A 21,983-nucleotide genomic window follows, 5' to 3' on the forward strand; every position below is an offset into this window, starting at 1 on the left:
ATAAAATGAATAGTGTCATTTAAAAGTAAAACTTGTCTGGCAAAAAACAAGCCCTCATACGGATATGTGAAGACGAAAAAAAAAAATGATGGCTCTTGGAAGAAGGGGAGGAAAAAACAAAAGCAAAATTGCTCAGTCAAAGGTTTTAATGTGCATAGGTTCATGATTCGTGTAATGAAATAAACACAAAAAACACTCCAAAAAAGGTTTTATAGCACTTTATTACACAAACATAATATATACAAATATACACAGGGTCTGCTGCTGGTTAATTTATAAAGTATCCAAAACAATAAATGTTGCTGATCTACATGTCCTAGGAAGCTCCTCCCAGTTGTACAGTCAGTTAGGCCAATGGTTTCACATGGTCCGCACGAGCGCTGGGTCTCCAGAGTAGCGCTAAACATCCCATTTATGCCTATGAGGCAGCCAGCTCAGGTCAGGAGACCCAATTGGCTAGCGGGGTATTTTAATCCGAGCACGATGTGTCACAGATGTGCGGGACCGATCTTAATATGACAATTCTGTTAATTTCATATCCTAGGACATAATATCCACTGGGTTAACAAGAATCATAGGAAATGTAAAGCAGTAACATTCCAAAGGAAAAGGTCAATGAAAAATTGACCATTCGTAATTTGATTTCACATGGAAATCGTGTGGAATTACAGCATAAAAAGTGAAAACTGATCATCATGGATCTCCGCCTGTGACGTAGGTTCTTGTTCCCTTTATAATTGAAGGTATCAGGAAGCACCGGTGCGCATGCTTTTTGACGCTGCCAGCATTGCCCTTACTTTAGCCATTAGATCCTGGGGAAGAAAAAAACACAATGAATATCAATGACGCATTACTGAACTACAGAGGACTTTTCTATACAGATGTACTTTTACAGAGAATACACCGATTCTGAATAAATCTCCATGCAGCAATTGACAATATTTTACACTTCTACTTAAACTGCTAATATAATTTAACAGCATAATCAGGTGTCAAATGACCCAGGCAGCTACTTTACATTGTATTCTATTTTGGGTTATTACATTTGGTATATTGTGTCTGCCAGCTTGTGCTTTATGTTTCTGAATGAGTGCAAAGAAAAATCAGTGAGACAGAGGCAGCTTATGCGCCATAATCATAGGAACCTTTGTTACAGGAATATCTGACATCAGCGCATAATGATGAGTGTAATGTACATAAAGCATGAAATATCACCAATGACATAACTTGTGTAGAAACCTCAAACCGGAGCTGGAATATAATCATGCCATATGAGGTGCTCTATAGAGGAGCGAATCGAGGCACAGGCCACATCCTTAGTCCGTGACTGCCGGATGGGAGTTCTGAGAACCGCCTCCTAGCTGGCGGAATCCCAGGCACCGCTTCTCATTTCTAGCTCCGTCATATCATGGTGGCAGGACCCCTGTCCGGCAGCTACAGACTACTAATCATAGTATCATAGTTTTTAAGGTTGAAGGGAGACTCTAAGTCCATCTATTTCAACCTGTAGCCTAACATGTTGATCCAGAGGAAGGCAAAAAAAAAACCCAATGTGGCAAACAAGTTCCAATGGGGAAAGCTTAACCAGGGTCCTGCAAATTTATTTGCTCATCTATATTACGACTATTGATAACAGACTAAGCACTCAAAATATAAAGAAAACAGTAATTACCAATAAAATACAAAGGGGTGATGTGGACTTTATAAAAATGTACTATTACTTGTTTGTGGCATCATTTAGTGTGAACCACTCATACCCAGCTTCTAACTGCGTCACCAGGCTGGATTTTAGCTTGAAATATCCTCTTGTTAAACAGAGTCCGTAAGGACAAAGAAGGGAATTTTGTTTACTTACCGTAAATTCCTTTTCTTCTAGCTCCAATTGGGAGACCCAGACAATTGGGTGTATAGCTTCTGCCTCCGGAGGCCACACAAAGTATTACACTAAAAAGTGTAAAGCCCCTCCCCTCTGCCTATACACCCCCCCGTGCATCACGGGCTCCTCAGTTTTGGTGCAAAAGCAGGAAGGAGGAAACATATAAATTGGTCTAAGGTAAATTCAATCCGAAGGATGTTCGGAGAACTGAAAACCATGAACCCAGAACAGTTCAACATGAACAACATGTGTACACAAAAGAACAACAGCCCGAAGGGAACAGGGGCGGGTGCTGGGTCTCCCAATTGGAGCTAGAAGAAAAGGAATTTACGGTAAGTAAACAAAATTCCCTTCTTCTTTGTCGCTCCATTGGGAGACCCAGACAATTGGGACGTCCAAAAGCAGTCCCTGGGTGGGTAAAAGAATACCTCGGTAATAGAGCCGTAACACGGCCCCTTCCTACAGGTGGGCAATCGCCGCCTGAAGGACTCGCCTACCTAGGCTGGCATCTGCCGAAGCGTAGGTATGCACCTGATAGTGTTTCGTGAAAGTGTGCAGACTCGACCAGGTAGCCGCCTGACACACCTGCTGAGCCGTAGCCTGGTGCCGCAATGCCCAGGACGCACCCACGGCTCTGGTAGAATGGGCTTTCAGCCCTGACGGAACCGGAAGCCCAGAAGAACGGTAGGCTTCAAGAATTGGTTCCTTGATCCACCGAGCCAAGGTTGACTTTGAAGCCTGCGACCCTTTACGCTGGCCAGCGACAAGGACAAAGAGCGCATCCGAGCGGCGCAGGGGCGCCGTACGGGAAATGTAGAGTCTGAGTGCTCTCACAAGATCTAACAAGTGCAAATCCTTTTCACATTGGTGAACTGGATGAGGGCAAAAAGAAGGTAAGGAGATATCCTGATTGAGATGAAAAGGGGATACCACCTTAGGGAGAAAATCCGGAACCGGACGCAGAACCACCTTGTCCTGGTGAAACACCAGGAAGGGGGCCTTGCATGACAGTGCAGCTAGCTCAGACACTCTCCGAAGTGACGTGACTGCCACTAGGAAGACCACCTTCTGCGAGAGACGTGATAGAGAAATATCTCTCATTTGTTGACATCTATTGATGTGGAAAGCCTATACACCCGTATCCCACAGGATGCGGGTGTACAGGCTGTTAAAGAGATTGTTGCACAGAGTGGCAAGAGCGAACAGTTTTGCAATTTTGTGGGGGAGGCCCTGGAATTTTTTCTAGCAAAGAATGCTTTTATGTTTTTGGACCAATGGTACTTGCAGTCCGGGGGTACAGCTATGGGTACCCCCGTATCTTGTGCCATGGCCAACATATTCTTGGGGTCCTTCGAACGTATATACTTTTTTTGGACACTAATGCATATTTGAGGTATATACGCCATTTTATAAAGGTATGTGGATGACCTATTCATTGTGTGGGACGGTATGGAGGCTTTGTTCTCTGGTTTTGTGCATCATCTTAATACCGTCAACACAATGAATATGTCCTTCACTTCCACCTTTGGTGGCCATACCCTCAGTTTTTTAGATGTGGAGGTCTCTATTGATAATGGTGAGATCCACACTAAAGTGTTCAGAAAGCCCACGGCAACAAATTCGCTCTTGTACTTTCAGAGTGCCCATCCAGTCCACACCAAAAGGGCCCTGCCTTATGGCCAGTTTTTGAGAGTGAGGAGGGTCAATAATACGGAGGAGTCATTTTTACAACAGTCTTTTGATCTCCAGCAAAGATTATTACAAAGGGGTTACCCCATGAAATTAATCAGCAGTGCGTACGAGAGGGTGAGATCCACAGATGACCAACCCGATGGGGGTGTTGATGTTAGGGACAAAGATGACAGCTTAAAGAGGTTCATATTTAGTTTTAAGTTTGGACCCATTGAGAATGTTATCAGGACAGCTTTATGTAAGAATTCGCACATTCTTGAAAAAGACTCCGATCTAAGGGAGATGACTAAGGCGAAACCCTTGGTCACGTTCAGACGTTGCAACAATCTGCGGGACATGCTAGTAAAGAACAGAATTACCAGCCCACTAACATGGCTGGATAAATGTTGCCCACCGGGTAATTACCGGTGTGGAAACTGTAGGTTCTGTAACCTACATATTACTGGCCGGTCCCTGCCGATTGGAGCACACATGTATAAGATCCAGGTATTTATTTCGTGCAAAACCAAGTTCGTTGTCTATGTGATTTTCTGCCCATGTGGCAGATTTTACATAGGCAAAACGATAAGGTGTTTGTACGTGAGATTTAGGGAGCACTACAATTCAATTGCATCCGGTAAGGAGTCACCTAGGTTGATTTCCCATATACGGGACCATCATGGTGGTAACCCGGATATTTTACGCTTCGCAGGCCTCAAGAGGGTCACTCTTCCTCCTCAGGGTGGTGATTTACAGAAATTATTATTACAGATAGAGGCAAAATTAATAATAAACTATGGAGCGCAGGGTAACCTAGGGTTAAATGACCGTGTTGATCTTGCAATATTTTTGTGATAATGGAACTCTCATTTTTTCTGTACCTCGTGTCTTGGTTTTTTTAATACAAATATCATGATGTTTTTTGCATTTGTATGCATCATTCATGTATTTTTAATGTTATGTTACTCCCCATTGTTTTTAACGTGGTTGTGAAGCAACCTGTGTGCACTCCTATAAAAGGGGGGGTGCTCTACTACCACATGTGGACCCGTGGAAGCCTAATCAGTAGGCGAAACGGCCGTAGTCCATTACAGGAGCTGGCATATAGGTTGCCTCCAGCTTTCTACCTTGCACCTGTTTAAATAAAAAATTTCCAGCACAGCGAAGGAGTGCGGTGCCCTCTCTTCTTTCATCATTACCTACATCCTGAGTATATGAGACTAGTCTCTCTACCAAGTTTGGCCACCCCTCTGTTCTGCACTTGTTCCGACACTGGCGATATGGGAATGATTTCAGGAGAGAATTGTTTTAGCCAAATTAAAGCTAGAGTTCTCAAGCCAGGAAGTGCTTCAGGTGGTGGAGCTGACCTCGTTGACTAATGAAAGCTGCTTTTAACCCTATGGCCCCATCCATGTAACACTAAGCACCTAATTTGCATTAATTTTTAGGTCTACATTTCATCAAAATGTTAATTAATAAATTTTGGAACAAAAAAAATGGGAAATAAGCTTACTTAGTACACTTAACTACAATCTATCAAGTGTGTACTTTTGTAGACATACGTACAGAATAAAACTTTTTAAAGGCTTTCCTCTACAGACTTACAATCTGGGAGCATCTACATTTAGCATATGATCACTGTAGACTTGTAATACTCGGATTCCCCCGTGCCTTTTCCTTCAATGCACTGCAGATCTCTGCACGCCTTGCTGATGTTTAATTACTTCTTTCATTTAACCTATAACCTGTGCTGACATTATCAATTAGGGTCTAATCTGTTCTAGCAAACCCAACAATGGAAAGGCAGCTTAGTAGACCCAGATAATTAAAGATATTTCACACCACAATTACCACTCATTACCAACAAGTGAAATGTGAACCTGAGGGATTAACCCTTAATTTGCTGAACTTCTACGGCAACATGCATGGATGAGTCCAGAATTGCTAACATTTTCTAAAACGCTTTTATTCAAGCCAAAAGCTTCACTAAATATATGTACGCATTGAGTGCTATGGATGAAGCTTCACTTTATACATTAAATACAGTGCTTTCATATTAGTAGACTTTACTTTTAGAATTTTTTTTTTTCATTCAGAGCCTGGAAATGTCTACAGATGCTAAATCCTCTGGTGTTCTAATTAATTTTCTTCTGAACAATTATCATGCATTATGATAAAATTACCTGAGTTATTTTAGTCTGTACAGAAGAGACAATTTCTGACGCAATGTGGCCGTCTTTGTCCTTGGACCTTTCCCTGTAAGCACAGAGGCATTATTACACTACATTCATTATGTTACAGAAAAAAAATATATATATCTTTGTACGGTGTTAGCCAGTAGACAGAAAATATTATTCATAGTCCTCCTTTTAATGGCAAACTGAAAAGATAACTCCTAGCAGCTGCAGAGACTACTCCCGTGTCTTCATCCAGCAGAGTGACAAAATCTGAAGACTCACATAGCGATACAAGACAGAGAATGTGCACACGTATTAGGATTTGGTGCAGGAATTTCTGCATCTCTTGTTGCACACTTTTCAAATTTATTAGTTAAAATCTGCAGCAAAAATACTGAAAGAATTGACATGCTGAAGATTCGTTTTTGCAAGGAGAAAATACCGTATTTTTCGGATTATAAGATGCACTTTTCAGCCCAAAACTTTGGAAGGAAAATGGGGCATGCATTTTATTTTATAATCCGAATGTAGCTTACCGGGAGGTGGTAGAGAGGTGTCGCAGAAGGTGGGGGCAATGCATTGGGCGCTGTGGCAGGGGCCATCCTGAAAATGTCAGCAGTGCTGGCTTCAAATAATGGTGCTCGGAGTTTGTGCATGCGGAGATGGAGTTCTCGGCTCAAGATCTCATCTGCACACGCGCCGCCTCCGGCCCGTTCATCTCTCAGCAGTGGGCTTTAGGAAAATGATGCCTGCAGGCCATTTCTTTGAAGTCAACACTGCAGACAGTTTCTGTATGTTGCCTGCCCCACAGTGTTCGCAGTGAGCATCTGGGTCACCTGCCGCACCACCTATAGCATTGCCCTAGTCCACCACCGCCCCTGCCTCCAGTGACCCCGCTCCACCACTGTGCTGCACCCTCCCCATCCCGGTAAGACACCGCCAGATTATAAGACGGATCCCATTTTTTTCTTTAAATTTGGGGTGCGTCTTATAAAATGAGAATTACGGTAATTAATATGTGCACACCACTTCAGGATTGTCATTAACTTTGCCGGCATCAGGATTCTCTTCAGATTTTGTGACAGAACTGCACTCAAAAAAGCATAAAAAAAAATAAAAAATAAAAACGCACCTTGTGCACACAGCCCAACAAGACAAGTGAAATGAAGCAGGAGCATCAATATGGGAAGGACTCCTTATCTAGGTGCTGCACCAATATTTACTATCATAACAGTAAATTATTTTTCTTTTCACTTTCCTCCGGTAGCCATACTTTCAGTGAGGTGGCTAAGCAGCATTGTAATGTTATTAACCTGAAGATTAACCTCATCTCTGCAGGTAAACAACATTTTCTAGGGTAATAGGCTGCCTTTAATGCAAGACATTATGGGTGAACTGAAAAGCTCAGTTTTGTTCAGAAAAGCTTAAAAGTTTTTCTTTCTCCGATGCAAGTAGTGTAAAATATAACTGTAAAAGGAATCCAAGCTTCGTAAAGCAGCAGCTATGCTCCATAGTCCTTCCGAAAACGAGTGCATGAACTGAGTTACCTGTACCGCTCCAGACTGGATCCCCTGCTCTCCACGGGAGAGATACTCGAGTGTACTGAACTCTGTGCCCGATGTCTGCCGGGGGAGCGGGAACGAGACCTTGGCTTGGTCTTAGATTCTGACCTAAAGTGTCTTTTCTTCCCAGTTCCATGTGGGCTCCTGCAAGGAAACAATGTGGATTATGAATGCACAGAATCCAACAACTGAAAGGACGATTCCATATGGACTGTATGGAAGATCAGCTTAAATGGCTGGCATCTGTTGTAACTCATCTCCTCTTTTTAGAAAGAAAATACAATTATGTTGACCTTTAGTGCCGATTTGTAATGCTAAATTGTAGGCCATCTACTGATTAAGTAACAGCTCTCTTCGAATACAGACTCAAGCATTACTCTTTGCATCAAAATACATCGTAAAGAAAAAAAATCAATAGTTACCACTACAGAATAATAAACTGCCAAAAGATGGGAGGTCAATCTGGTCAACTGGGCTGATAGGCAGTGGTCATAAAAGTCAGTGTGGATGAAGTGAATTAGCCAGGGGTGAAAAAGATACTATAAAAGGCAAGACTAATGTCCACATGTATCAATCATAAAATGGAAATTATAAAAAAGGGTGCACTAGCATCTGGCTATCCAGCTGCAGGTATGTGGCCCAATTTACTCTTAAAGTGCATTCTAACGGCAGATATCTGCCCAAAGTGCTGACCGACTATATGCCGGTTAATTGGTGCTGTTTTACTTGGTGACAGAATGATCGTTGGTACAAAGCATACATAATGCCTCTTGTTGGCAATACATGGCCTGTTCACATGTTCGCTCTGCTGATGACAACCATGCTGTTTATGCTGGCATTATCAGGCAACAAAAACGGTTATCGACAATATAGCTACACGGGACGATAATTGGGAACGGGATAAGCACTCTTGTGAGTACTCCTTCAGATTATCACCCCATGTAAATGGCCCTTTAGTGACCCGTGTTTCTCCTGGTCAGAAGGTAAAAATAACGACCGTGAAATATTAATACCAAATTTACATAGGAATTAGCTGCCGCAGTTTTACCGTCAAATTTGCGCAGTTGAAAACACCGCCTCTGATAAGGCTGCTTTCACACATCAGTTTTTTGCATCAGGCTCAAAAATCTATGCAACGGATGCGGCGAAAAAACTGGATCCGTTGCATAAGTTTTTCCATGCGGCCCGTCCGTTTGACGGATCTGGTTTGATACTGAGCATTCGCAGTTCAAAAACCTGCATCCGGCCGCAGGACGCTGCATCCAACGTCCATAGGCTTGAACTGTAAATCGCGCCGGTTACAGCACAATGCGGTTTTTCGCCGCAGACAAAAAACGCTGCAAGCAACGTTCCATCCGGCCGCTGTATTGGCTAAATATGCTGCATCCGGCAAAAAAACGGACGCAAGGCCATGCGGCACAATCCGGTGCTAATGCAACGGATGCGTTTTTTCTGCAAAGCGCCGGATTGTGCCTGATTGCAAAAAACTGATGTGTGGAAGCAGCCTAAGAGTGACAGGCAACGAGCCGGGACTTTACAGGTTGAGGATTTTTTTCCTGGTAGAAATGTGAACATGCCGCAGATTTTTCCATCACACCAATATGTCTAATCACATTACTACATAATAAGTGACTGTAACCGTGCTCCATCTTCTGCCCGTCTTAGTTTGGGCACTGCGGATGGTAAGAACATAAAACTACTGATCCAGAAGCAGCTCACACTGTGTTTAATCGTGTACTGCCCAATGGTCTAGTCAGTAGCTGTTTAGCACACGGAGATGTGGCTCACAAGGGAGATTTCATTTATCGTGTTTTCAAGAGAAATAAATTAAGTCATTTTCCATCCAGGGTTTTATGCCGTGCATGGAGAAAATTATTTATTGCAGGTTTTATGCGCCAAAAACAAACAACCTCTGGTTTGTTTGAGCATATTAATGACAGATTTCAAATTGTAAAAAGGGGGAGAAATGGAGCGTCTTCTCGTCACATCTGCCCATCAATAATTAAATGTAAACATTTTAGATGGGCCTGTGCCTAGAAGCGGGAATAAAAAGGAAGCCAGCTGTATCCTAAATGTGCTGAATGGCAGGAGTGTACAGTTTCTCTGGCTTTGGATGAGGAGGGTATTTATTTCAGACTGGATCCGCTTATCAGACTGGAGGGGTGGAAAACTTCGAGGCTTTACAGTTTTCTGTAACCAAAGCTTAACTTAGCATGAAGGATTTAGCAACTTTCTAATATACTATGTGCCTCAATGTCTGCCTGCTGTAAGTGAATAGAATCATCCATCCTTAGGTAAGGTCAGAAAACCTATCCTTGTACCCAGCTGATAGGAGCAGGGCTCACTTATGTACGGATAAAGCTATACCTCCCACATGCTTGTGTTGTACCCTGACAAGTCAACCAGCCTCTCTCTGGAAAGCTAAATTGAGGATAATTTTGGATGGAGTTCAAAGGGAGTCTGTCAGGACAATTAAGATTTTAAATAAGCACATTCTCCATGTTCAGTATCTTGTCACGAGATATCGAAAGCCTAGAGATCCAAAATTTAACTAGTTTTAATTGGAAATTAGTTGCCCAGTGCACCATGGATGGTTGGCCTGGAGGACCTTCTCTCAGTCAATCTGGATGCACAGCTTCTCTCCCTGCTTTATTGCTTAACAGAAACGGGCCATGTCAACCCAGCACTCTTGACCAATGAAGGGGGTGGACATGAGTGGCCAAAAATTTGAGAATTAACCAACAAATTTTTGAAGTAAAAATTTGCTTCTTCTCTGGGCAAGCTGCTCTACATAGAGATGTTCTTACTTTATAATGTCATAAGACTCCAATGAAATCTCAGGTTTCTGAGAAATTGTATTTTTTTATTTAGAGGCATGGACGTTTTTAAATTAAAAACTCACTTTCCAGCAGCCCTGTGGATCCAGCCCCTCATCAGTGGACTGTACTGTCGATGAAATCGTTAACTGCTCTGAATGGAAGTCACAGGACTGATGTGATTGACTGCAGCGGTCAGATGACTGGAAGAGCACATCATCGGATGGCTCTCTGATAACACACTCTTCTAGTCCCCCAGCTGCTGCAAGCATGGACTTCAGCAATCCTGTAACTTCTGAATGGGGTAGACAACTCTACTTTCGGAGTGGCATACACTCTACCCATTGGGCTGCTTGTAGGCAAGTTTACCTCTACTCTTTTGTGTAGGAGAATCCATTTAATATATTCAAAAATCCCTTAAACATGGTCATGATTAAGTACTTAAAAGTTTGGCAAGTCATGATGCTCATGGCTATGGCGACTTAAGACCAGCAATACTTTTACAATTATGTTCGATGGAATAGCAGAGCAGGAGGATTGTGACTGATATGAGAATGGAGCATCATGGCTGGAGCACAATAGTTTTTATTTTACTCTAGTATCTTTTTCACAAATACAGCTCATGCACCAAAGTTGGTTTTGGAAATTCTGTAGATTTCAAGAAACTTCCCCTTTATGATAAGAACATTACCACAACCGGAAAAGGCACAATGATGGTGAAATGACTGCCTGTTCCCAGAGCGGACTGGTCCTTCAGACTGCCCAACCAACCAGCCAACTCATGTCGGAAGTTCAAGACGCTGGGACAGTCAGGTTGGTGCTCTCAATTTCCAGCCTGTCTTACTAATAGCCGTAATCGGATAGGTGACTGTGACCCCGCAGAATTCCCTGTGGTGCTATTTTATTACGCTACCACGGTCTTGCTACATTACTTTAATGGCTTTCGTTTTATCTGAACATGTCTAAACAGCCAAAACATTATGCATATTGTGTTACATTTGCAATGACAAATATTCTTAATTTAATACTGTAATTGCCTGTCTAAATGAAATTAAAAGAAGTTGGAGACAGCCGCTGGAAAGTCTGAGCAGCTTCACTTCTTATATGTAGATAAGGGCATTGTAGAGGCTAATCGCCAACCTGACAGTGGGGCACTGAAGGGAGGAAGCCCATTATATCTGGTCAACGGTAAACTACAGCTTCATACGGCATATACACCGATATGTTACATAGGAGGCAGCTGCATTATTTTACTGATTAACACATATGAATACCACTGCTACGGTTTTCCACAAACGAGAGAGCAAAGGTGCGATCCGGCTCACTCATTTATGTTCCAGCACATGCAGCGACTGTAATACATCTCAAACAGCAAGATGACAAATCCTGTTTATCTGGGGAACCGTAACTACAAGCTCAGTGGGAGGAAAAAAAAAAAAAAAGGAAATTGTGTCATGGATATCAATGAGGACACTTTTCTGCATTTCAGAAAGGGTCTGGATAAGACTTACTGAGGAGGCAGTAAAGTGGAGACCCCAAAGTTGATTATGTGACCTGGGATATTGATCCGCTATGATTTATATGTACAGATGTGACATGTTTATCCAGAACTCAACTCCATTTTGTGGATTGAATACATCGTGTAATAAAAACACTTTCTCTGGAGTTCAATATAACGTAGGCTTGTCATATACCGCTCAGATGTGGCAGCGGATACTAAACCCATTGCTGCTGCATCAGATTTCTTTGCTGCTCTTCGAACAAATAAAACAAGTCTACAAAACCCACACTACAGAGTTAGGGGCAACCTGAGAACTGTAGAGGTTTGCAATGGGCTCATGTATATACATTTACATACACATATACACATGCAAACAGAATCAGACTAAGTACAGCAGCTGCACACCAAAGGTCAGAGTCTGGAGGAGGCTCTCGGGGTCACACCGTGAACACACAGACAAGGAACAGGCTTGTCCTCTGCTCAGGAAATCCTCACACACAAATATGGCAGCTGCTCACTAGATATGAATGAGATGCCACAGTTTCCATAAGAGGCAGTGCTAAAGGTCTAATTAAAGGGGCTTTCTGCTATGTACAACTTAACACGCATTGAAAGTGTTCAGGACAAATCAGAAATTTTTAACATTCTAGTTTCTTTATATTTAAGTTTCCAAATTAATCACTCACCACTTACTATCTAAAAATGTGATACTTATAGCCTGCTGAAAAGGATTAAAATGTGTAGTTACTGCTCATCCTGATGGTCGAGCATGCTCAGTTGCAGCATTAGGAGTTGTAAGACAAATGGGAGGGGCTGCACAATTTCAAATGCATAAGAGGACTAGATGTCAGCGATGAATGAAGGGAACTCCAGACCGCTTATCTACAAACGCCAATGCTTAAGTAAACCTACTACATATACTATGATAACAAGGAGAAAACACACGACCAAGGTCCAGTATGCTGAAGTGATCGTCATTATTGACAAAGAGGTAGGTGCGGGGCGGCACAAACCAAGTGAGGACATGAACGCCTTCGTCAGGCTCTATCGCCGAAACGGCCGTCGGGTAGGACACGGACCTCCTGCTGATTACTGCCTTGTTTCCATAGGTAATATGACACACTAATTATCCATCCATCTATATGATGTCTGAGTTCTTTGTTTCACCCATATCCCTATTTAGCATAGCAACAATGGTGTATGTGGCATCATCACAGCACTGATTTTTCAGAATGTACTTTAGCTGGGATTGATGGGTACATGGATACATATTTAGGACCCCCCCATAAGACGCATAGCAAAATAATTGGTTACCTGGAGAACTGCTGACAATCGGTGTCCACATATACATTTTGTAAATTAATTGCAATTTTTATTCAATCATGGATGTGACTCCAGTTTGTCAGTAATTTGATACTTGCTCTGCGGTTTATCTGTATTTGGTCGTTCATGTCCTCACTTGGTTTGTGCCGCCCCGCACCTACCCCTTTGTTAATAAAGACTATCACTTCAGCATACTGGACCTTGGTCGTGTGTTTTCTCCTTGTTATTGTAATTATAACGACTTGTCCTGAGTCCCCATCCAGGTTCTTACGAACACTATGGTTTCTCCATATTTTACATCTGTATCTGGTAAATCATGGTGTGGCTGTGGCTCTTTTTGATTACATATACTATGAGTATGAGCAACAGTGTAATTACACATACAGTGCCTTGCAAAAGTATTCGGCTCCCTTGAATTTTTCAACCTTTTCCCACATTTCAGGCTTCAAACATAATGATACAACTTTTAATGTTATGGTGAAGAATCAACAAGTGGGACACAATTGTGAAGTTGAATGAAATTTATTGTGTATGTTGAACTTTTGTAAAAAAATAAAAAACTGAAAATTGGGGTATGCAATATTATTTGGCCCCTTTACTTTCAGTGCAGCAAACTCACTTCAGAAAGTGTAGTTTAAAGTTTGCCACAAGCCACCTGGGAGACACACCAAACAAGTAGAAGAAGGTGCTCTGGTCAGATGAAACCAAAATCAAATTTTTTGGGCACAATGCCAAACGATATGTTTTTCGTAAAAGCTACACATATCACCCTGAACACACCATTCCCACTGTCAAACATGGTGGTGTCAGCATAATGGTTTGGGCCTGCTTTTCTTCAGCAGGGACAGGGAAAATGGTTAAAATTCATGGTTAGATGGATAGAGCCAAATACAGGAACATTCTTGAAGAAAACCTGTTGGAGTCTGCAAAAGACCTGAGACTGGGAGGGAGATTTGTCTTCCAACAAGACAATGATCCCAAACATAAAGCAAAATCTACAATGGAATGTTTCACAAATAAACATATCCAGGTGTTAGAATGGCCAAGTCAAAGTTCAGACCTGAATCTAATCGAGAATCTGTGGAAAGAGCTGAAAACTGCTGTTCACAAATGCTCTCCATGCAACCTCACTCAGCTCCAGCTATTTGCAAACAAAGAATGGGCAAGAATTTCAGTCTCTCGATGTGCAAAGCTGATACTCCAAGTGACTTGCAGCTGTAATTGCAGCAAAAGGTGGCGCTACAAAGTATTAACTTACATATTAGAGAAAAGTAGTAAACAATGATCAGGCTAAGGCAGAGTCATAGATGAAAAACAGATCACCAGATCATATGGGGAGTGCAGTATATCCATATCCTCACAGTAGGGGGGCCTCACAGAGTTAATAGTAGGACCAGTATAACCTATTTATGCATTTACACAAGTCATATACAGAGTTAGGGACAATGGGTGAGTGCTTTGAGGGGATTGTTTTCAGCCCGCGTGTATCTTTTCCTGGGCTGGCTCCCCCCTGCCATTGGGTGTTTTTTGGCCCCTCGGAGTGATGAGTGACCATATGTTATTACACCTATTAGTTTAGTTAGGGTTTTTATGTCCCTAACTCTGTATATGACTTGTGTAAATGCATAAATAGGTTATACTGGTCCTACTATTAACTCTGTGAGGCCCCCCTACTGTGAGGATATGGATATACTGCACTCCCCATATGATCTGGTGATCTGTTTTTCATCTATGACTCTGCCTTAGCCTGATCATTGTTTACTACTTTTCTCTAATATGTATTTTATACTATTCCCTTTGCTAAGCACTAAAATGAATAAATATTTTTGATATTTTTGCAAAGGTTGGTATATTGATTATTGACTCAATCTATGACTGCGTTACCCCTGTTCTCTTTGTGTGTGCTCATGTATTTTGGGTGCAGTCCTTATAATATGATAAGATTGGTCACACATCTTGTCCCTATCCGCTTGATTAAAGTATTAACTTAATTGGGACGAATAATATTGCACGCACACTTTTCAGTTTTTATTTTACAAATGTTTAACATAAGCAACAAATTTCGTTCTACTTTACAATTGTGTCCCACTTGTTGTTGATTCTTCACCAAAAAAAAAATACAATTTTTTTTCATCTTTATGTTTGATGCCTGAAATGTGGGAAAAGGTAGAAACGTTCAAGGGGGCCAAGTACTTTCGCAAGGCACTGTATGTAATATACAGTTGTGGCCAAAAGTTTTGAGACATTTTGTTAATCACAAAGTCTGCTGCTTTAGTGTTTTTAGATCTTTCAGTCAGATGTTGCCATGGTTACCGAAGTACAATTATATACATTTCAGAAGTTTTTCAACATTTGACAAATACATAAAAGTTTATGTAAAAACCTCAATATTTACAGAGTTGCACCGTATGTTTTTTGCTCAGTACTTCTGCAATTCATAGCTGGATATCGGCTTCTAGGCCAAATCCTGGATGATGACAACCTAATGTCTAATCAGTCCTTGGAGTTTATCACGATTCGCTTGTTTTTGTTGGACTATCAACTTTTTAAGAACTGACCACTCAATAGGATTCTTGGCCAGATTCAATGTTTTGTTCACTGAGCCACTTTGTTATCACTTGTCTTCTAACATTTGTTCTATATCATACTGGAAAAAGCATTGTTCACCATCATAGCAGTGTTCTTAGGCCACATTGTGAGTGACACCTCTCCCTTGAACAAATAGCAACCCCACATGCAAAGGCTTTTTGAAACTTGAACCTCTCTCTTTGAAGTCATTTATGATAAATGGTTAATTTAGGGCAATCTTACAAACAGCAATGACCTTGCCTGTAAAGTCCCTTTGATGCAAAACAATGATGACTGCACGTTTCCTTGGAGGCAACAATGTTTTTTAAACAAGACTATTACTTCAAGCACCATCCCCTTTTACAGCAACCAGTCTGCTCTTTTATTTCATTCAACCAACATGACAGAGTGATGTCAGTTGCCTTGTCCTCGTTCGTTAACACCTTTACGACCAAGGACATAATAGTATGACCTTGGTCGCCTCCCTCTGGTTACTGTGGGCTCTGCTGACGAGCCCGTGGTAATCCTCGCACATCTCTGCTGATCTGATCGGCAGACATGTGGCTAGCAGGCGAGGGTGGATTGGAGATCCACCCATGCTTGCTAATTCCTTAGATCGCACTGTCAAATACTGACAGCGCGATTTAAATGGCCGTGGTGGAGATCATGTTGTTCCCTCCCGCCATTGGTGGCCCCGTGAAGCTATCCTGGGGCACCTTAGTGTTGCCATGGTAGTGCGGGGTCAGCTGATGACCCCTGACGCTACCATGACTTACTTCCTCTAAGAGACAACAGAGCACTGGTTCTCACAGGAGATGAACATTTCTCTGATCAGAGCGATGTTCCATAAAACATACCTATGTATGGCTGAGGCCAAATGGCTGTCATGGGAATGGATAAGTTGCTACACATTTTTTTTTCCCCCTCAGACTAATCCATATAGAGATGCCCAGTATAAAAGGATATTTTTTTTTTATATGGGATTGAGAATACATGTGCATGGTGTAACCATTAATCTGGTGTATGTATGAGTGGGTTTATAAATGTATTGCTTCATATATGATAAATGGTGTAGGAGGGCATCCATATAGGGTGAGTACATGAAAAAATGTGACCATGTGTGTCGTGAATGTATATGATAGCGTGTGCTTGAATGTGTATGTATGATGAATGCTTGCACCAATGCGTTCACACAGGTGGGGAGCGCTTTTATGAGTGTGTCTGCTGGCTTAAATTATAAAGATAATCCTCATAGTACCTGCAATTCAGTTTGACACTGCAGCTGCTACTGGTGCTCCAACTCTGTTCTGGGACGTTACATCACACATCAGGGGGTGCGTACTAACCTGCCAGCCCCCTGAAATCTGCTTCTATTCAGTCCGAGATAAGAGGGCATAGCCTGCTCCCAGATAAAATATGCTTCCCTGCAGTCATCTATCAGGGAGCCCGCAGCCACTAGCAGGGAGCATGGCATGCTCCGCTATGAGATGCAGTGTCCCAGAAGGGAGGGGGAGCACCAAGGGCAGTTCCAGCATCACACGGAATTGCAGGTACTGTGAGGATGGGAAACAACACAACGGGTGTTATCTTTATAATTTTTGAGGGCATGGCTATTAGAATAAGTTTTTATCTCCCCAGAGTATCCCTTTAAGTATGTGCGCATCCCTGTATGATATGCAGAATAGGAATTGTTCTGCACTGTGCTCAAGCTGATCCTTACTAGCACTGCCAGAACTTAGAATAGCTGACATAGATTGTAAGCTTGCGAGCAGGAACTCACTCCTCTTGAGATCTGTTGCATTGTGTTATTCTGTAATGTCTGATATTGTCTGTACATGTCCCCTTTGAAGTGTAAAGTGCAGTGGAATATGGTGGTGCTATAGAAATAAAAAATATTTTTCTTATATAGATAAGGGAGCTGCGTATTTTACCCTGCTGTAAATATATGTAGTGAAACCTCTATGGGGAAGTAGGAACCTGAATGCTTATTTATTGTAACCAAAAGGCATCAGGCTGTATGCAACAGCTCGCAATAAAATGACACTTTATAGTCTATAGTCTGGATAGACTTACAACCACATAAGGGTGGACAGAATTCAGCCACGTCCATGTGTGCACAGCATCTACTTATCCCAGTAGGGTGCCGCAGATGTAGAATGCATGTGACAGCATGCATGGAGGGACAGCAGGAACCGGTTGCCCTCTTCATCTCTAACTTGCCCCGCAGAATTCTACAGATAATTATAACAGAAGCCGACTGGCTGTTGTAAGCAAAGTTCCCGCACAAGTCAGAAAAATAATGAATAGATTTCATAATTTGCTACAAAAAATACATATTGTATGAGGGGCACATTCATCTTCATCTGTCTGCGAAGTTGTTCCCGCTATACAACAAATGCAAAATTCTCATTAAACTTTTAGACAGAAAGGCTTCTATTCATTTTCGCTACATGAGGCGAGTTATGCAACCTGAAATCCATCAAAAACCCAAATATGCACAGCAAAATCTATGTACAGTCTGAATGTGAAAAGCTACAAATTACAGACTGGGCATTAATATCTACATCTGAAGAAGCTTCATATTCTAATAATGTGAACAGCCCCATCATTCAGCTGGACGAATGCTAAGAGCCGCCTTCACAAATGACCCTCGGAGAATATAAGAATATCTAGGAGCTAAATTGGGCTAATTTGTCACACTTATTACACAGTGTAATGGTGAATCATTGCAGGAGCAAGGAGGGCGCGAATAAGAGCTTCTCACAATGTATCTTAATTGTGCGCTAAACTCACACGCGCACGCCAACAGAAATGTAATCTTTCTTATGATATTATCTACCAAAATTAAGGGCAATAAAGTAAAATTATACTGCAGGGAAATGTATAGAAGGCTTGTAATGCGCCTCGTGGAGGAAGCCCCCCGGGCACAGGCTACACAAAAAGCTGACATTGGGGTCATGTTTGCCTGTCACAAAGGCAGGCACTGGCGGGCATACAAGGTTACGGTAAAAACAACCACAGTCTGGCAGTCACTGTGTTTGAAACCGCACCCACCTGTGGCTGGCCAATGACTGCACAATTTTAAAGGTTTAACCTGCAGCCATTGGTCAGCTGCATGCTGGGCCTCAGCCAGTGTCGACACATGTACCAGGAGGACACGCTAGCTCATGCATCATAAACGCGTATTCCATTATCATTCCAGTCCATTTAACCCCTTCACGACCGGCCAATTTTTCGCTTTCAGTTTTTTTCTTTTCGCCATTTTTCTGAAAGACGTAACTTTTTTATTTTTCAGTCAATATGGTCATGTGAGGGCTCATTTTTTGCGGAACGAACTGTACTTTTCAATGAAACCATAGGTTTTACCATATAGTGTACTGGAAAATGGCAAAAAAATTCCAAATGCAGAAAAAAAAAAGCAAAAAAAGTGCACTATTGTTTTTGAGATATTTTATTCACTGTGTTCACTGTATGGTAAAACTGATGTGTGGGTGTGATGCCTCAGGTCAGTGCGAGTTCGTAGACACCAAACATGTATAGGTTTACTTTTATATAAGGGGTTAAAAAAAATTCGGAAGTTTGTCTGAAAAAAGTGGCGCACGTTTTACGCCATATTCCGTGACCCGCAGGGGTCTCATTTTTCGGGATCTATGGCTCAGTGATTGCTTATTTTTTGCGACTCGAGCTGATGTTTTAACAGTACCATTTTTGCGCAGATGCTATGTTTTGATCGTCTGTTATTGCATTTTGCGCAAAAGTTGTGGCGACAAAAGTCATTTTGGCGTTTGGAATTTTTTTTTGCCGCTATGCAGTTTACTGATCAGATTAATTGATTTTGTATTTTGATAGATCGGGCGTTTCTGAACGCGGCAATACCAAATGTGTGTATATTTTTTTAACCCATTAATTTTCAATGGGGCGAAAGAGGGGTGATTTGAACTTATGTTTTTTTTTTAATTTTTTAAAACTCTTTATTTTACTAGTCCCCCTAGGGGACTATTGCGATCAGCAATCCGATCGCTCTGCACTATCTGCTGATCACAGCTACACAGCTGTAAACAGCAGATACTTGCACTTCCTGCTTCCCTGGCCTCCGTGGAAAGTGAAAGTGAAAGTAGTTCATGTCTAGCACAGGAGTTATCACATGACTCTGTGCTACCATGACAACCATCGGAAGTCACGTGATCATGTGATGTGACTTCCGGTATCGGGCGGTAAGTAAAACTTTACCGCGATCGCGTTTATAATGGCGCTGTCACATATTGACAGCGCCATTTCAGGGATTAAACGGCACGAGCAGGTAACGATTCTGCTCGTGCCTAGCAGGCACACATCTCAGCTGTGAAAATCAGCTGAGATGTGCGCCGATCGCAGCATGCTGCTGCCAGCAGACTGCGGGCAGTAACGTTATGACCACTTGGATGTCATTTTACTGCCCGCGGTCGTTAAGGGGTTAACATCTGGGATCAGGACGACAAAACCTGCTCAAAGACTGGCTCATGCATTATGGCTGTACCCACATACTTCCCATCACCCCCTCTATTGCCTCGTTAGAACATTATTGGACAGACCTTTATTCAGTCGCATTAAAGTATGCAACCTTTATCATCAGTAGGATAGCCAGATAGTCATAATACCAGTCTGGAAAGAGACATAATACCCAAATAAGATAAATATATGATTGGAAAGACATGTAATGAATAAGTGCGGCTTAGGCTAGTCTGCGGAGATGGGCAAAGCCAAATGCATGAAGCCTGGCACCATGGCGGGCAACGGGCACAACACCCTTCAGATGTCCAAATCTAATGTAGGAAAAAGCAACCAGATGTGTTACAAACAAAACAGCCAACATGACCACAATCCATGTAAAAAGTTGCGCCAATCTTGCAATGTGCTAGTCAGACAACAGTGTGTGGTCATGTGTGCAGATTGTGTCGCACTTAAACCCCCTAGGCGATTTTTCGTTTTTCTCGTTTTTTCCTTACCTTCTTCCAAGAATCATAACTTACCGTATTTTTCGGACTATAAGACGCACTTTTCCCCCCCAAATGTTGGGGGGCGCTTATGGTCTGAATGTGGCTGCGGGAAATGAGGGTGCTGCGGTGGAGCGGGTCATCGGGGGCACGAGCAGGCTGTATCAGCCTGCCGTGACCACGTGGGCCCGCTCATTTCATATGCACGCCCATCCTCCCCGCCCATCATCTCTCAGCGCTGACAGGTGGGCGGGATGATGGCCGGGGGTATGAGAGGGGGGTGCGCGCATAATTAACAGACAGCCCGCATGATCACCCCTGGCAACTACAGCCTGGAGTGATCATGTGCGGCTGTATTCACTGCCTCCCGTGCATCATTATCAGCGCGGGGTGCAGTGAATCAGTGTACTCACACGCCACAGTGTGTGGAGCCGTCCCCCTGCAGCACCGATCATCTTCCTCTCTGTCTCATCTGCAGCGCCGCTAAGTGGAGCAGTCACCGTTGTCTGCAGCATTGCGATGTCTTCCTGTCTGTGCCGGTCAGCTGATCGGTGTACAGAGCGGTGAGAACAGCGATGACGTCATCGCTCTGCGCGCCGCTAGTGTCCACACAGATCAGCTGACCGGCACAGGAAGACATCGCGATGCTGCAGACAACGGTGACTGCTCCACTCAATGGTGCTGCAGATGAGACAGAGAGGAAGATGATCGGTGCTGCAGGGAGTGAGGAAAGGTGAGTATAAACGTTTATTTTTTTTTCTGTGCCATAGGATACAGGCAATATACCAGGATGGGGTATATTATGAGCAGGATGGTGGTATATTATGAGCAGGATGGTGGTATATTATGAGCAGGATGAGGTATATAGCAGGATGGATGGGGGTAAATGAGCAGGATGGATGGGGGTAAATGAGCAGGATGGATGGGGGTAAATGAGCAGGATGGATGGGGGTAAATGAGCAGGATGGATGGGGGTAAATGAGCAGGATGGATGGGGGTATATGAGCAGGATGGATGGGGGTATATGAGCAGGATGGATGGGGGTATATGAGCAGGATGGATGGGGGTATATGAGCAGGATGGATGGGGGTATATGAGCAGGATGGATGGGGGTATATGAGCAGGATGGATGGGGGTATATGAGCAGGATGGATGGGGGTATATGAGCAGGATGGATGGGGGTATATGAGCAGGATCATATACAAGGCAGGAGGATAGTTACCAGAATGGGGTACCTTAGTAGAGAATTTGGGGACATTACCCCCATAACAGTGTCAGCAGCAGATCCTCGCCCCCATAACAGTGTGTCATGACCAAATTTTTTGGTTAAAATTTTATTTTCCTATTTTCCTCCTCTAAAACCAGGGTGCGTCTTATGGTTAGGTGCATCTTATAGTCCGAAAAATACGGTATTTATTTTTCCATCAATATAGCCATATGAGGGCTTGGTTTTTGCGGGACGCGTTGTACTTTTGAATGACACCACTCATTCTGCCCTTTATTGTACTGAAAAGTG

General features: G+C 42.7%; 1 protein-coding gene across 3 annotated transcripts in view; it reads right to left on the reverse strand.

Moving 5' to 3' along the window:
* Positions 1-209: 209 nt before the first annotated feature.
* SFSWAP (splicing factor SWAP) overlaps positions 210-21,983 on the reverse strand; it is a 237,666-nt gene continuing 215,892 nt past the window's right edge. For all 3 annotated transcript variants that reach the window (XM_075322143.1, XM_075322151.1, XM_075322159.1), the window contains 3 exons: positions 7,272-7,430; positions 5,731-5,803; positions 210-812 (listed from right to left, as the gene is read on the reverse strand). In XM_075322143.1, coding sequence (XP_075178258.1) covers positions 747-812; positions 5,731-5,803; positions 7,272-7,430 — 298 coding nt within the window. In that variant the 3' untranslated portion in view covers positions 210-746. The remainder of the gene's footprint in view (positions 813-5,730; positions 5,804-7,271; positions 7,431-21,983) is intronic.

Source organism: Anomaloglossus baeobatrachus, chromosome 1 (genome assembly GCF_048569485.1).
Source record: "Anomaloglossus baeobatrachus isolate aAnoBae1 chromosome 1, aAnoBae1.hap1, whole genome shotgun sequence".
NCBI classification, from domain to species: domain Eukaryota; kingdom Metazoa; phylum Chordata; class Amphibia; order Anura; family Aromobatidae; genus Anomaloglossus; species Anomaloglossus baeobatrachus.